The sequence below is a fragment of the Oreochromis aureus genome, linkage group 20 (genome assembly GCF_013358895.1).
Source record: "Oreochromis aureus strain Israel breed Guangdong linkage group 20, ZZ_aureus, whole genome shotgun sequence".
Classification (NCBI taxonomy): Eukaryota; Metazoa; Chordata; class Actinopteri; order Cichliformes; family Cichlidae; genus Oreochromis; species Oreochromis aureus.
In genome coordinates this window covers 11,176,615-11,192,222 of record NC_052961.1, presented here as the reverse complement: position 1 = coordinate 11,192,222, position 15,608 = coordinate 11,176,615, and the positions used below count along the sequence as shown (strand labels likewise).

General features: G+C 39.1%; 1 protein-coding gene across 6 annotated transcripts in view; it reads right to left on the bottom strand.

The window, feature by feature from the left end:
- The window catches only part of LOC116319520 (rap1 GTPase-activating protein 1), a 42,825-nt gene that overhangs the window by 12,847 nt on the left and 14,370 nt on the right, over window positions 1-15,608 (bottom strand). For 5 of the 6 annotated variants that reach the window (XM_031738885.2, XM_031738888.2, XM_031738889.2 and 2 more), the window contains 5 exons: window positions 6,675-6,768; window positions 2,108-2,143; window positions 1,044-1,091; window positions 560-598; window positions 18-209 (listed from right to left, as the gene is read on the bottom strand). In XM_031738885.2, coding sequence (XP_031594745.1) covers window positions 18-209; window positions 560-598; window positions 1,044-1,091; window positions 2,108-2,143; window positions 6,675-6,768 — 409 coding nt within the window. The remainder of the gene's footprint in view (window positions 1-17; window positions 210-559; window positions 599-1,043; window positions 1,092-2,107; window positions 2,144-6,674; window positions 6,769-15,608) is intronic. The other variant, XM_031738887.2, reaches the window with a different exon arrangement.

Sequence of the window (15,608 nt, the reverse complement as noted above, 5' to 3'; positions counted from 1 at the left end):
TGTACAGAGTAGCTAACCTTGCCCAGGAAATGTTTCCTGAAGAGCGTAGCCAGCGTGTTACATTCCAGCTTGGTCCGAGTGTTTGGGGACAGAGGCTGGAGAGGCTCCGTGTCTCCAGCCTGGCTCAGCTCATGGTTGGTCCCCTCAATCCAGTAGCCCCCAAACTGTGGTAGGAGGATAAGAGGAAAGGGGCTCTTTCTTCCCAGCACCTGTTTCAAAATGTAAAACAGCAATAAAATAATAATGAAACAGAAAGTTTCTTCTCAGAGATAGAGAAGGTTATTAAACTAAAAATTAGACTTGAGAAAAAGTTAAAAATTGAAATAAAATGAAATTAAAATGAGATTAGAGAGCAAATATCCCTAGCCTGAGTATTTACTAGTTTAATAAGAATGCTCGTAAAATGTCTGATCACAGCTTGTCTGTTGAGGCTTAAATGAACATTTTATTGAGACTTTGGATGTCTACAACACTATGAGTCAACTGCTTTCAATATTTCTGTGTTTTTATTGGAATACAATAATAATAGTAACAATAATACTGCAACACAGCTTCGTACCTCATGGACACTTGGGTACGGTATGTAATCCTCCTCAGTCTGGAAAAAAAGAAAATGCTTTGTTTCCTCATCGAAGAATGACAATAACAACAAAATAATAACGACTTTACATTCCCAAAGGACACTGTTTCAGAGTAATTGCATAACAGTTATGCAATGAAAATCTGTTTAGCAATGACACAGAAATCAGCCAACAATGCACACCTTAATGAAAGTAATACTATTTGGCACACTGGTGGTATAAAATGCTTCATCACTTTATAATTATAATGTGTTCAAAAGTCCCTTTCAGAACTTTAGTCTACAGAGCTTAGCATCCCACTAGCTTGTTCCTGTATGGAACATGGGCGTTTCAGTGCATTATGAAGAACACATTGTAATACTGGGTGCTGAAGTAATTGCCATGTCTGTCAGAGAAAGATAAGGTGGAGCAGCCGTGGACAATGAGTATGAATAATTTGTGTTGCTACATGAAGAGTTATACCTTAAGAGGTGGAGGAAAGGTGTACCTCTGCTCATCCATCCTGTTCCCCTGTAAGAGAAGCAGGTTAGATAAGGAAACCAAAAAGACAGGAGGGTCACACAAAGTGGCACGAAAAAAGTCCACAAATACCTAAAGTCAAGCACAAAACCAATCTATGAACACAAACTGTGACATAAACAAAAGGCAAAAAAATGATCAAACTCATTATGTAACAACTCAGTTTTCCCCAGAGATGTGCAGCAGGCAACAAAGCAAAGTCAAAAAAGGGACAGATGGAAAAATACAGAAAGAGATCCATTACGTTCCTCAGAGTGAGGAGAGTGAAAGACGTTACAGACGTGAGTTTGGAAGTGACAGAGAACTCTATTAAACACACTGCAGAAACGTGTGAATAAGAGTCTTGGGATTAAAAAGATTTATAAGTGACAGTCCTACAACTGCGCATGAGGTGTATCTGTACGTGAAAAGAGAGTGAGGAGGATCGATGCAGAAAAAGAGATGCAGCGTTACTAAATCAAGGCTAGATGATGGCGCCGACCATCATGGAAGACGATGCAGTCATCAATACACTGTCCGACAGTGGAAATAGACAATCCTGTGTCACGTCCCATGCAAAAGAAGAATTACCTCCAAACATGAAAGATAGTGAGGCACTATTGTGACTGCAATTCGTATTTTTTTTAAAGAAGATAAATGTGCATTTCAAAAAATAATGTACAGATGCTCTATTACAAAACACGTCTTATCATTGGGAAAGCATGAATACAGAAAACATCCTTCCAGAGTCTTCAGAAACCAGGAAATAGATTCTGAGGTGAGATAATGAGCTTACAGTTTGCCAAGCCAAAGTTTCAACCAGAATGTTAACAAAGACAAACACATTGACAACACTCCTCGGAAAATACTCAAAATCCCTCTCATGTTCAGAGAGATTATGAGTACTGCAGCAAAGGAGAGCCAAAGTGTTGCAGAATTAGGAAGAGACACTGGCTGGTTAGTTGCTTATTGAGCACAGCTTAGTGAGCCAAGACAAAATACAGAGATGCAATCTTTTATCATCTTACCTGCATCTTTTCAATCATTTCAAATAAATCTGGGGTCTGGAGAGAGGAGAGTAAGATTCAATGTTTAGGCTTCTTTGTCTTGAGTGCAGAGGTTAGTTTGCCTTTGACTGGCGTTAATGAAGGTTCACTGAGTTCAACACTTTAACATCATCACACTCCATCCAGTGACAGAAAAAACATCTCTGGAACACCGCCTTTACATGGTTATTGTTAGGGTGTCAGATCTCACTGCTATATTTGCAATACTGCATGATGGGATTACAATAATTCAAGATAATGTGTGTGCAACATTCTATGCACTGCTTATTAGACATGTAAAAAATCCTGGTATGTGCATTTGTGCCAATACAGAAAGTGATGCTCTTTATGTTACAGAGAGCTCTATTCACTCTTTACAACTGTTATGAACCAAAATCTTTCAAAACAAAAATCCAAATAGACTTTTTTTAAAAATTTAGAGGGCAAGAGGTCTATATATTCAACATTTTACCTCTACAGTTAAGGTCTCTGAAACCCCCTCAGAAAGTATAATAATGCAACATTTTCTGTAGAAGTCTTCTGAAAGATGTCAGAAATGCCTTAAAATGAACTAATTAGGTGTTATTTGATACCAACCTGACATGGTTAGGAATAAGTTTGAGCTGTTAAAAGCATGAGGACAAACTGACCTTAAAAAGAAGCGTTAAAGTTTACATTTAGGAAAGCCTGCAGTAGAGCAGATGTTGTAAAGCTGGTAAATTACACATTCTAAGCCAGCTGTTCCCACCACTTTCAAAACAGCCAATGTCTGAGCTCATATTTATTTTAATAAACATGTTACCTTATTGCAGAACATGATATTGTCACATCTCACCGTCACGTGTGACCGACAGAAAAATGAAAAATCGACCCATTTCTTTAGAACAAACCACAGTTGTTGTAGTATTGTCCTAAAGTTTTCACATTCCAAATTGGCATATGTCATGTGAGCATAATGACAATAAATATTGCAAAAAATGATGAAAAACAATTGTCCGTGGACATGTTGGTTTTCGGTAATTAAGTAAAAGGCTGAAAAGTTCAGCCAGTAAAGCCTGACAAAGTCAAACACTTTGTGTACAGAGCAATCGTGTCTTGGCTTTCAGTGTGACTGTGAGTAAAGTCCTCCACCATGTGCAAACAATAGTCCGCCACAAACCCTGAAAGTAAATAGCCCTGAGTTTAGCCAGAGATTCCCATATGTAAAACAAATGCAAATATTATGTCTAATAAGACTTATAAATTTACTATGATTTATTCATAAAAGTGGGACCTTTCGCATTATACTCATGGAACATAACAATAAGTATAACTTGAATGGGAATTATGTTACTTTCAATAAATAGTGTGAGAAGTAAGTGTTATAAGACTCATAAATCTATACACATAAGATTGATTATGAGTACGAGAACAATGGGACCTGCAATGCTTTGCTACATATTATCTTTGGGCTTGAACAAAAACAAGTGTGCTATAAATGTTTTCCCCAAATAAGCTCAATATAAACTCTCTCTCTCTCTCATATATCTATCTATCTATCTATCTATCTATATATATATATATAGATAGATATGACATTAGTTTGAAGTGACTGTCCGTGCCTTAACTTAAAGGTGTCCTCTCCACTTTGTCTGTCATTTGTTGATGTCTTGTATGCAGCATGTTCCTAAAATAAAGCTACTTACATTGCTGGGTTTCTTCCAGTGTGTCTTTGTCACCATTGGAGCGTAGTTGTGTTTGTCAATATTTTTAGCCATTTTTAATTCTCCTTGACAAAAAGTCCTGCAGCTTCAAAGATGTCCCAGTGTCACTGACTTCAGCAGATTTGGATTAAACGCTCCATGACTGCTGTGCCTTTCTGAAATGGCAAAATCCTAGCTGCATCGCCGCTGTTTGCAAGCATCACTGACAAAGTGTTGGATCAGACAAAGTTGGTGACAAGATCCACAGACTCTCCCAGTGTGTGCTCTAAGCATACAAGATTACCTGCAAGTTTATGTCTCAGGTTGCAGGCAAACCTGCTATTGCTTAAAGCTGAGAAGTAATCCTCTGACTGAAGCTGGAGGTGTCTAGTCTTCTGCTGATCCCTCTTTGTCACTCTCTCTCTCTCAAAAGCATTACAGGAAGAACTCCAAATTTTATACCAACCACCTCTGTCTTTACTACTATCTGTATCCTGGCTTAGGCTGACAGGTGGCAAGAGGTGGAGTCCAACCGTTCTACGGTCACAGACAACAGCTGCAACTATGTCCTGTTTACAGATCACCTATTACGCTACAATCAGGATATAGCATAAAGCAGATGTTAGAAAACTATGCAAACCAATAGTAGAATAAAAGTAATGAAAAGGAACAATCTTTTGATGAAAAACAAGACATCTAATTTTTGCAGAAATGAACAAAGAGGAGGCGATGAGGGGATCCCCAGGGAGCCAAGCTAGCACACACAGTGCAGGTGTAGAGCTCAGACCTTTCATTATGAGAGCTAATAGGATCGCCATTATGACAAGAGACAAATTAAACACGCAAGGCTTCCTCTCGCTCCTCTTGACTTATCAGCTGCAACGCCGTACATTCTCACAGAGCTCATTAAAACTTCAACCAGCTCCATGAAGTGGATCAGATGGATACATGTGAATGTGAAATTCACATGAAGTCTGGTTCTTTGTTCTGCATTTTCATTCCAGGGCCATTAAAGATATTTCCTGACATCTCAAATTTACAGAGCTCTGTAAAAAGTCACCCTGACTGGTGTAACAAATCAGTAAAAAAGGTTGTAAACGACAAGTAACATGTTTTCATTAGAAAGCTCACCCACAATTACTCACGCAACCCTTTCCAAGAGCAGTGGTCAACAGTTCATGATTATTTCAACTCTTGGTTTTGGTATACTATTATACTTTTTTTCTTTAAGCGCTACGATTCTGGTGAGTAGGATGTTTCAGTTCTTTTTTTTTTTTTTATCTTGGCCATTTCTGCCACCAAAATTTGAAAATTATCACTTTTTGAGTTTTGCATTACATCTCTAAGAAATCTGCAAGATTATTAATAGGACAGTTCAGTTTGAATCAGGCAATGGCCATAAGAGCTGATGGGGTTAATTGCAGATTGACCTGGTTTTTGCAGGGCTCTAATTAAAGTGATACACTCCTCTGAGTCTTGCTCCACTGAGCCCTTGTTGTACTACAGCACACCACATTACCACGCTGTCCCTAAAAATCTTTCCATGCTTTCCTTTTTTCTACTTTTTCCTCAATTAAAATGTGCAAAAAAGGGAAAATGACATAAATCAGAGTTGCTATCCTTAAATTTCTAAGTGTCAAACAAAATGTTTGACTAACTGTTACTGGTAAGTCTGTTTTACCTACAGATGGTGCATGCTGCAAGGATCGGGAATGATGGTTTCAACAATCCAATCTCTGAATTCCTGAATTCTTAATCCCTTTCTCTTCCTGCTCTCTCTGCTTTCCCCAGATGAAGGCAGATTGTGAGAACTGTAAGCCCATTCCAAAGTGTGAGGGATCTTATGAAAGCAATCCGACACGAGTGACACTGTTCCTGTCGTTTAATCACCACGGAGCTAGGAGCTATTCAGTTTCTAGGATCCCAAAATATCTCTGCCAGGTTTTCACATCAATCACAGAAGTGCTAAAGGTAAGCATAAAGATTCTGACAGCAAAATAGATTTGCTACGGACGTGACAGTCAAAACAGATTTATTGAAATTATTTCTTCCTATTTCATTTTCACTTTTGGCCCTTTTTCCTACACTTTCAATAACAGCAATTTAGTATTTCCTCAAACCATTTTTGCTGAAAGAAAGAATATTAGTTCTAGTATAGGTGATTCATAAAGGCAAAATAAAGCTTTAGTGAACAGGAGACAAGCTGAATGTGGTGAATCTGAAAATGACATGACAGCTAATAACCCGCAGGCATTAAAGAAATACAAGAGCACAAATCTTCACACTGAAGCTTAGCCTTATGAAAACCCCGAGGAAAATAAGCAAGGCTCAGGAAAGCATAAAACAACTGTGTAATAATTGAGCCCCACTCAGTGTTATCATGCATAATTGATATTCCAATTAGGTTACACCTCATGGATGATGATGGGCATGAAGAAGCTTGTGTTTTGACTTAAAAATGACTCATTCAGGCTTTGATTTGTTTGCTCTGATGGAATCAGGCTCGTTAGGCTTCAATTTAAAAATGGTCAGCATCCGGCTGACAATTTCCTTCTAAAAATAGATTTCTATTAATTGAATCAGTACAAACATAACCATCCAGACACAGAGCTCTGTGTGCTTTAATACCACAAGTTACACAAAAGAAAGCAAGGATAGAAATCAAAGTAACACGCCATGAAACTGGGTCTAATACATCACAAGAGATTAAATACAGATAGAACACTGAGCAAATGCATCCAGACAAAAGCAAGTGTGGAGACAAGATCAGCTGAGACATGTTAAAAAGATCAAAGAATGAGAGGTCACACAGAGGTCTTTAATATAGGTCAGCGGTCAAAGTGCAAACTCAATTTCCCCAGTCCTACCTTTTGAAATGGTGAGGCGGTGAATGGGAGCTTAGGCTGGAGCAGCTGGGGCTCTAGAGTTGCAGAAATTCGGGGGTCACTCCCATCTTGTTTCCTAAAATCAGACAGATGGAAGAGAACATTCAGTCAGAAAAGGTCACCCAGTTTGAGATCGAGCAAGAGGACAACAAAAGGTAATGCCTCAGGAAATGTTGTTGATCTCTTTTGGCAAGAAAAAAAAAAAGTCGTATGGACTGTACAAGGTACTTGCAGTGGACTAAAGTCACCTTTTTGAAATTAGGTTACTGTTACATTGCTCTTTAAGTGAAGAGCATTCCAACCTGACAACGAAATAAGGTCTTTAATTTATATCACAAATCAATAATACATCAGTTTTTAATTGATATTAAATTTCAAAATCCTGTTTTCCAACTGGTTTGTTTGATCTGCAGTGTCATAGTCATCGAGGTTTAAATCTGTTGAACAGTATAAAATGTTATAACTAAGTTACATCTGATACAAACCCCATGATTTCTTTGCTGTTTATGATATAAGAAACAATAACTTCCAAAAGATTTCACCTTTTCTTTTATCACACAATCTACCTCAGAGACACCTCAGGGGTCTCAGGGAACAAGACCAATACTTTCACATTTATCAAAACAAAAGCATCTCTAATCCAGAAGAACGACACACTGAACAATACTAATGTCACACATCTTTTGTTCTAAACTCAATATCTCTACCAGAACAGCTTTCTCTCAGCATGATCACTGATCAATACTTCTGATGAATATGGTGCTGTATTGACACTGACAACTGGTCAGTTTCCACAGCAGCCTTTTAATTTCTGCAATTTATTTCAGTCTCTTTCATATGCATACAGCGATTAATCATCACAGAAGAACATCTGAACTGATCACGAATCAGCGATAATATCATGAATTATGTGTATGTCTGCCGGCGATTATTAAAGTAGGATACGGCAGCTACGATGAAATATGTTCAGGGTGCGGCGTACCCCAGCAGCCGAAAGGCACGACACTCCGCAAGCAGAGAAGTATTACTCTACACCCTCAACAACTCCAGGGGACAAAATGGAACACTCTTTTAAAAAAATTGTAATTTCTCAAAGAGATAATGTGGCTGACTGTGCTGACAAAGTATTCAGTTATCTGAGCGAATGTATGGAGCTGCAGCGGATGGTCGGATGCTGAGGCCGGAGATAAGACAAACAGCTGCTCAAGAGGGACAGTGGCTGAGATGGAAATCGGGTTTCACATGCGCTGAGAGCACTCACATTCAAATTTAGGTGAAGAAAACAGAGCATAAATCATTAGTACACCCTGCTGCCGCCCTGCTATTACACAACAAGTGAGTCTTCAATCAAGAAAAGTCCCGCAGCAAATGAAACTGGAATATTTCTAAGCTCTTTCTCAACAGGCTCACACGAAGAGCTCTCCCAAGGGAGAACAATATAGGAAAAGGCATCAGCTGTCCTGAACTCTTAATTAGAACTAATGCTCAATAGATCGTCAGGACACACGCACGCACACACACACACACACACACGCACGCACGCACGCACGCACGCACGCACACGCACACACACACACACACACACACACACATTTAATTATGCAAAATGAATGAATGGTTTAATCAAAATGTATAGTCCCCCAAAAAATCTAGGTAATGCAAGAAACATATGTCTGCCTATAGAAGTCATATTGTGCACACATTATTATTCTATAAAAGACAGTGTACTAGGAATTTATAATATGTATACACCATTCCAGAAAAGTAGCACAAAAACATGCATGAGGGTAAAGTCACACAGCAAATGTCCAGCATGAACTTGTCCTTCATCATAAGCATGTGAGCCAGCACAAATAACATGCTGCTGCTCGCAGACACCTGCTCGGTTCTATGTAGGACTACCATGTAAGCCGTCCTGCGGATCAGTTTGCAGCATAAAGCCACAGCCTTATCCCAACACCACAACAAATTACATAACACACCCCAGCTGGTTGGCAATGCAGCACAAAAATCAGCCGTGTGAAGAAGTCCCTGTGTGTCATCTGAGCAAACTGATGTCCTGCATGGAGGAGAGCAGGAAACTTACTCACACAGTGGTGTGGCAGCTGTACACTTGGCGCTCCCCGGGAAGTCAAGCCAGTGACCAGCACTCGGACGGATAACTCACCGTCCACGCTTCTTCCAGAGTTAAGCTTCTCTCTCCCTCGTACTTTTCTCTCTCTCTCTCTCTCTCTCTCTCTCTCTCTTGCTCTTTTTATTCTTAATTCTCCAGCTCCAACCAGATCACTCGCTGATTCTCATCAGTCGTTCACCTGCTGGCCTCACGCTCAGCTCTTTAGACTATCGCACACTCCCAGTGAGCATCCTCTCCGATTCTCCTCCCTCACTCTCCCTCCTCCCACCCAGTCACACACACACGTGCACGCTTTAGTTGCCACTTCCTCCATCTCCACCCTCTTTGTCCGCTCTGCAGCTCTCACACACAGCCCGATACTCCAAAACCTGAACTCGACACTAACACCCACCAACCCCCCAACCAATACCGCTTACAATCTCCCTTATCCCCCTTCCAAAGAAGGAGACCCTCCCCCCCTTCAGTTGAGAACTACTGAAGTCTGCAGTCAAAAAGAGAAAGCATAGATTGTTAGGGTAAAGGGGGTTGTCTTCAATCCCCACACTGCCTCACAAGCCTGCTCGGGCTGTTGCTGTGGCAACCAACGTAAGCCACACATGAAAAAAAAACCCACCCACATGCACATTCATGTTCATTATCATAGGACTTGAACAAGGTGATTATGTTCAACATTAAGCACCCAGAGATGAGCAGACACCGTAGCCTCCCCCAACACTCATTGTGCAGGATGAGAAAACATGTGTGGAAAGGTTTTTAATTACTGTAATGAGTCTCATTCAATCCCCAGAGAACATGTGCGTTTCCGTCACTTAGCTGACATCCACAGTTCCCAGCAGACCTCCAACTAATGTCACCAATAGACAGATAAATCCCTGCTAAATAATACTTTAATGCAAAGGAGTGTCAATCTATTGTTCCTTTACTTAGCTTTTCAAAGTGTACACCTGAACTACCAAACGGTGTGCGTGTGTGTGTGTGTGTGTGCCTGTGTGTCAGACATGAAGAGATAATAAAGGATTACAGCACATTCATCATACTGTGAACCATTAAGAGCTGTGTATTGTGATAAAAACAAATAATCCTCTCAACTCGAAAAGCTTCTTGGGTTAAAAAAAAAGAAAAGAGCGAAGTCTATTATATCATTAATACAAACTTTGAAAAATGTCCAGATTACCAATAATCTGCTGAGATGCCCTTTCGAACTGTGACACTAATGTCTATTTCTCTTCTTAAGACTTACGTGAAGAAAATCTGGTTCTTTTTTTAAAGGTCCCAGTGACCTGGGGTGTAGGTTTTAAAAAAAATGAAAATGTGGAATGTGACAGCTTTGTTGCGAATTATCCGATAACAGCAGATACTGCTTAAATGTCCTGCTTAAAATCTGATTACCATGATGTTAACACAGATTATTCGATCAGATTTCAATCAGATGAAGGGCATATGCATTTACAATGACAGCTTCAGACCTAATTGAACACCAAATACTGACAAAGAAAATAGTAGAGCAGGAAAAAATTTACAGCCACAAAGAGCTTTTTAAAAAAAAATCTGCTGTGGACAGTGATAGTTGTTTTTAAATTGATTGCATCTTTCCTGCTTTAGCATCCTCTGCAGAATCAGTAAATACCCTGTAACTGGCCCAAACTGCAAGGGATTCCCATCCCATTAGCCGCTGAAATGGCCTGTGGTCACTGCTCTCCTACCCCCATATCATATCCTCTGAGAATTGCTGCTGCGCTAAAAAAATTCCTCTCTCTTTCAATCTCACTTTCAGCTATTTTTCAACCAAGAAGAGTTTGATAATAATCCAAAATCCTTTGAGACATAAAATCAAATAATCCCAGAGCTAAGTGAATCCTGTAAATCCCACGGGATGTTCATTATTCCTGATGCAGGTTTCATTATTCTATTAATATTTCTATTTATACCACAAAATATTAAACTTCTTATAATTTAAATGTGCATCACCATGCTTAGCAAAGTATGCCCTGCAAGCAGCTAAGAATGTAATCTGTATGATGTGTGTGGGAGGCAACGTGTGACCTGCTAGTGACCTAAAAGGCTAGCTAAAGGTTTAATCACAGAAGCATTTTACATCAGTTACACGTCTGAGGTCTCCGGCAGGCAAGATGGCTGCTCTTCGGAAATTTGAATTAATTGTTATTTATGCATAACAAGTATGTCTCCCACAGGTTGCAATTTAATTAGTGGTGGTCGACCTCAGGGGGGTAGAACAGGAGGGCGGGCGGAGAACTGTAAACAGCACTGAGCTGTAAGAAGTACTTACAAAACAGCACTGAACGAATGACTGAAGGCATATCTCCAACAGACTGTCCACATGGATATTAATATTAAATATATAATACAGTTCAGTGTGTTCAGTGGTGAACTATGTCAAATGTTTTACTTCATCAGCTGTGTTAACTGGTAAAACAGGAGTGGGCAATGAATTTTCCCAAGCAGCCACATGAGAAACTGGGACTGTTATGGAGGGCTGCAAAGAGATATATTATATTGGTGCGGCGCTCCACAACAGTCCTAGTCTCCCATGTGGCGTCCTGTGAGAATCAGTTGTTGGGATATAATATTAAATCCAAAATCTGAGAATCAAAGTCTATCAGAAATCCTTCATCAGAGTTCCTGCGGCACAATGTTGGAGTGTTCTCGTGCTGTTTTTGGATATGTTAAACCCTGCCTCCCATCACTCTTAAACAAATTGGCTGTTTAATCAAGCACATAATTTGTTTGCAAGGCAAAGTAGGAGTGCCGAGTGCAACTCAACTTTGAGGAAACTTTCCATCGCTATAATGATATCTCTGCAGTATACCTCTACAGAACCCTACTGTGACTATGATTGTGATGTGGTTCGATAATTATACAGCATTTTAAGTGGGTAATGAGGTTATATTAGAGGGTGGGGGAATAAAGCTGCTATGAGATTTAAGTTATTCTCTTCTGACATTAAATTCTTTGTGCTTAAGTGTCCCAGTTAGATGCAGAGTAAACAGTAAATATGACCTAATTATAATAATAACAGTCTTTCTTAAAGGTGATGTACGTATATAACATTCAGAGCTGGATGTTTCATTAGAGCACCGGTGTCTTCGGCCAGCGTGAGCCACACCTCCCCACTTCATTTGTCACTCAAAAAACAAAAAAACAAAACAGGCATTAGCCCTTGCCCTTTTTTATGAGTTGCAAATGAAGTAGGGCGGTGATTTTTTGTTCTTTTGTCAAGTATCAGGTGGTTTCCTTTTAGATTATTATTATTGACATCATAAATCATGCTTGCTGAGAAGCATTTTCACTACACTTCTTAACTTCAGCCCTGTCTTTTCTACAAACAAAGTTCAAACAAAGTTCAACTCAGCCAGGCTTTCTCTGTGTTAGCCGGCTCCACAAAACCTAAAACAACAGTTGGAGAACATGGTTAGCAGAACAGTAGCTAACGACTTTGTCTGTTAAGCCAGGCTTTCTGCTTCAGGCTCACAAAAACCATGGGCCCTTTGCAAGGTCATGTGACTCTTCAACATGAAACAATCCCTGTATGTGCAGCCTGCTCCAATCGGACATTATCAGAAGATGATGATAAGATTAATGCTGCAGAAAATTGTTAATCTTGCACCTTATTGCACAGAGTGGTAAAATAAACATTTTAATTCAAGTTAACGGCTTTATCGCCAAGTTTGGCTCTCTGTGCTGCTGTTTATTTCTAAGGTGTAGGTGCACATTAGAGCTCTGAAACATTACATGTTACTGTACCATAGCCTAATGTTTGAGCCTAAGGACACGTAGAAATTGCTTTAGTTTAACTTAAGTGAAGTTTGGGGGGGTTTTGTTGCTTGAAAACAGGTGATTTTGGTGTGTTGTGTTCTGCAATTCTAGCAGTTTAAAAGAGAATTAGCAGCAGATTAGAATTAGGAATAACAACACCTATCCATTTTCTGCTTCATCAAATTAGTACATGCAAACTCCTATGATGATGTTTATATAAAATATATTGCCCCAGTACAGAATATATGTTGCAATTAAACATGCTGTAAATAAAAGAATCTACCAAAAGGTGTTCAAGCTGTTTTTAGATTTAAACACATGTTCAGCACAAGTTACCGCAGTGATTTAGTCAGATAAAAGGAGAGCTACTTTCGTGACACAGGAAACTCTGACTTTAAGCTCAACATAGCCCTCTAAGCCAATAATCTGGTTTCATAATACACCCCTAGGATGAAACGGAGAGCAGAGGAGAATAACAAAACAACAGCAGAAACTCTCACACTAAGATCTGCTGTTTTACTTTCCAAATGTGCTGTAAGAGGTCAACCTTAGTATTTTTATAAATTTTGTGAATGCCAACACATTTCCAGGTACTCACATCAGCTCACATCCACTAACAGGCACATATGGATGAGTCGGCCATAAAAACATAAAACAACAAAAAACCAGAACAGTGTGACATCATTTTCTGTGAAAGATGCTCCATTAAGTATCTAATGAGCAAATAGCTGCTTGCTGCTATATTAATGTTGAAAGCAGATATTATAGCGTCTTCGAACCAACACAGAGCAAATACTGTGCATGTAAAAAAAAAGCCGTCTTATTCTAAATGTATTTCAAGACAAAGAGATTTTCTCATGAATTACATTTGTTTGTGATGTTTGACAAAAACATTTCAAGTCAAACTGTCTCATCTGTCATTAACTGTGTGGACGAGTCATCCTGTTAACCCAGAAAATGAAGGAGAATCTTCTAATGTGGTTAATGCTGTAAAAAGGTCGACTGTAACCCAAACCACAACTGTTTCTGGGATATAACGAAGTAGTTTGGGGGTACTCAGACTGAAATAAAACTAAAGATATAAAAGTCAAAACCTAAAAGTTAATGGTCAAAAATGAACACAAAAATAAGCGAAGAGAAAACACAGGAGTTACACTCTGTTCCTGAGGCATAATCCTGTACATGGTCCTTAAGTCCTTATGCAGGTCTGCAATTTTATCCTTATGCAATTATAAGTTGTCTTGTTGAAGGACAATGTGTTTCCCTTGCAATTTTAAGCGTTCAAGCTGAAGACAGCTGGAGTTCCTTCTTGGATTCTTAAATACATTTCACATGTCATTCAAAAAGCTTCTTCAATTCTAAAACTGATGGGAGTCACACCTGCAGTTTAATACTGCCAGGGTCTAAATATCTGGGTATTTTCATCAGTTTTTTAGAACTGAAGAAGCCTTTTGGGTGAGAGGTGAAATCTAAAAAAGAAGTGCATTTGCCTTCAACGCCAGAATACCATGACATGGAAGACTGAGAAGCTACTAAGGCTACTAAGACTTTTACTTCAAAATGTAAAGGACAGCAATTATTTGTTTTATTTGCAAAAGCTTAAGGGAAACATATGCTCAGTTCTTTCTGCTGTTTATTCCTGTATCTCCACAAGTTTGCTGAACTGCTGCTTGGTACACAGCAGATAATATACAGCGTGTCTTTTTGTGATGACAATAGTTAAAGCCAGAGGTTTGATCTCATTTAATTTGTACACACAGTTTACAATCTCACAGCACAAGTCATTTATCAACTGCACCATACGTCTTTTTAAATTTATATCCATATAAATGTACGACACAGACTCAACAACCACATTCTGCCGTGATGTTTTGTTTCTTATATATCAATATAACACTGATGATAAAGAAGAGTAGTAGAGTACAGAAGTAGCTTGACCTGCTCAAATGCACATACAAGTCCTCCAACAGCCCGAGACACAAGGAATTACAACACAAACAGTCCTTGGAAATGGCTGTGTTCCCAAGGACACCCTCCCCAACCCCCTTAAACAAATGGCAGGATGATTATCTCTGGTGTAAAGTCATTTCTCACTCAGAGGCAATTTTTCCAGATGAAAAGATCTGACTTTCTGACTTGGTTGGAAAAAAAAAAATGTTATTTTGCTGGAGGTTATGTTAAAAAAATATGTAACATAATTCAAACGATCTTATGAGTCAGCTTTGTGTCTTAATCTGTGTGCCAGAAGGAAGTAACAAAAATAAACATGAATTTCCCTAATCTGTTTTGAGAACCGGTTTCTGGTGCCAAGCAAATACTGGGCAAAATTTAAAAAGCAGATAAGTCTGAGAAGCTTTCCATTCCCCAGGGAACTGTACCTCTAAAAGACCTTTTATACAAAAAGGCAGATAAGGAAATCCTAATCAGCAGTCCCTAATAAGAAACTAGAACACAAATGGTGGTAAAAAAAAAAATGTACTGAAAACTTCAAAAGGTTCAAAACCTTTGTTAAATCGAAAGCAGACAAAATAAATCTGGAAATAAAATGTTTGTGGAATCTGATGCACGAGGAGGCTCTTTCTCTTGAGTCTACACTTTCCCTCATAGCTAGCCCTATTCAGTTAGCAATAAAAGGCCAGGTATAGCAGGTGGTATTGAATAAAGGATGTTCTCTCTACCAGTGGGTCCTGATTTTCAGCTTCCTTATCTCTAACAATGTCACTGTGCAGATTTCCTTAGAAACAAGCCCTCCGGGAAATCACAGTCAGGCAGATGTGCCTTTTCTACAACAGAAGGTCACTCTAGTGTCCTTTTATGCTCTTTTGTGCTTGACATATTGGAGTTAGTAGTGTAGTCCATGATACCAAACTTCATACGGTTTTATCTGTTAAGTGTGCAAATATCCTATCAATCAGGAATATGTTTGCAAAAATTCCAATCATGCAAGATTTGTCCAGTCCTGGGAAAGAAAAGGAAGAAGGAAGAGAATAGAATAGAAAATCCTTCAG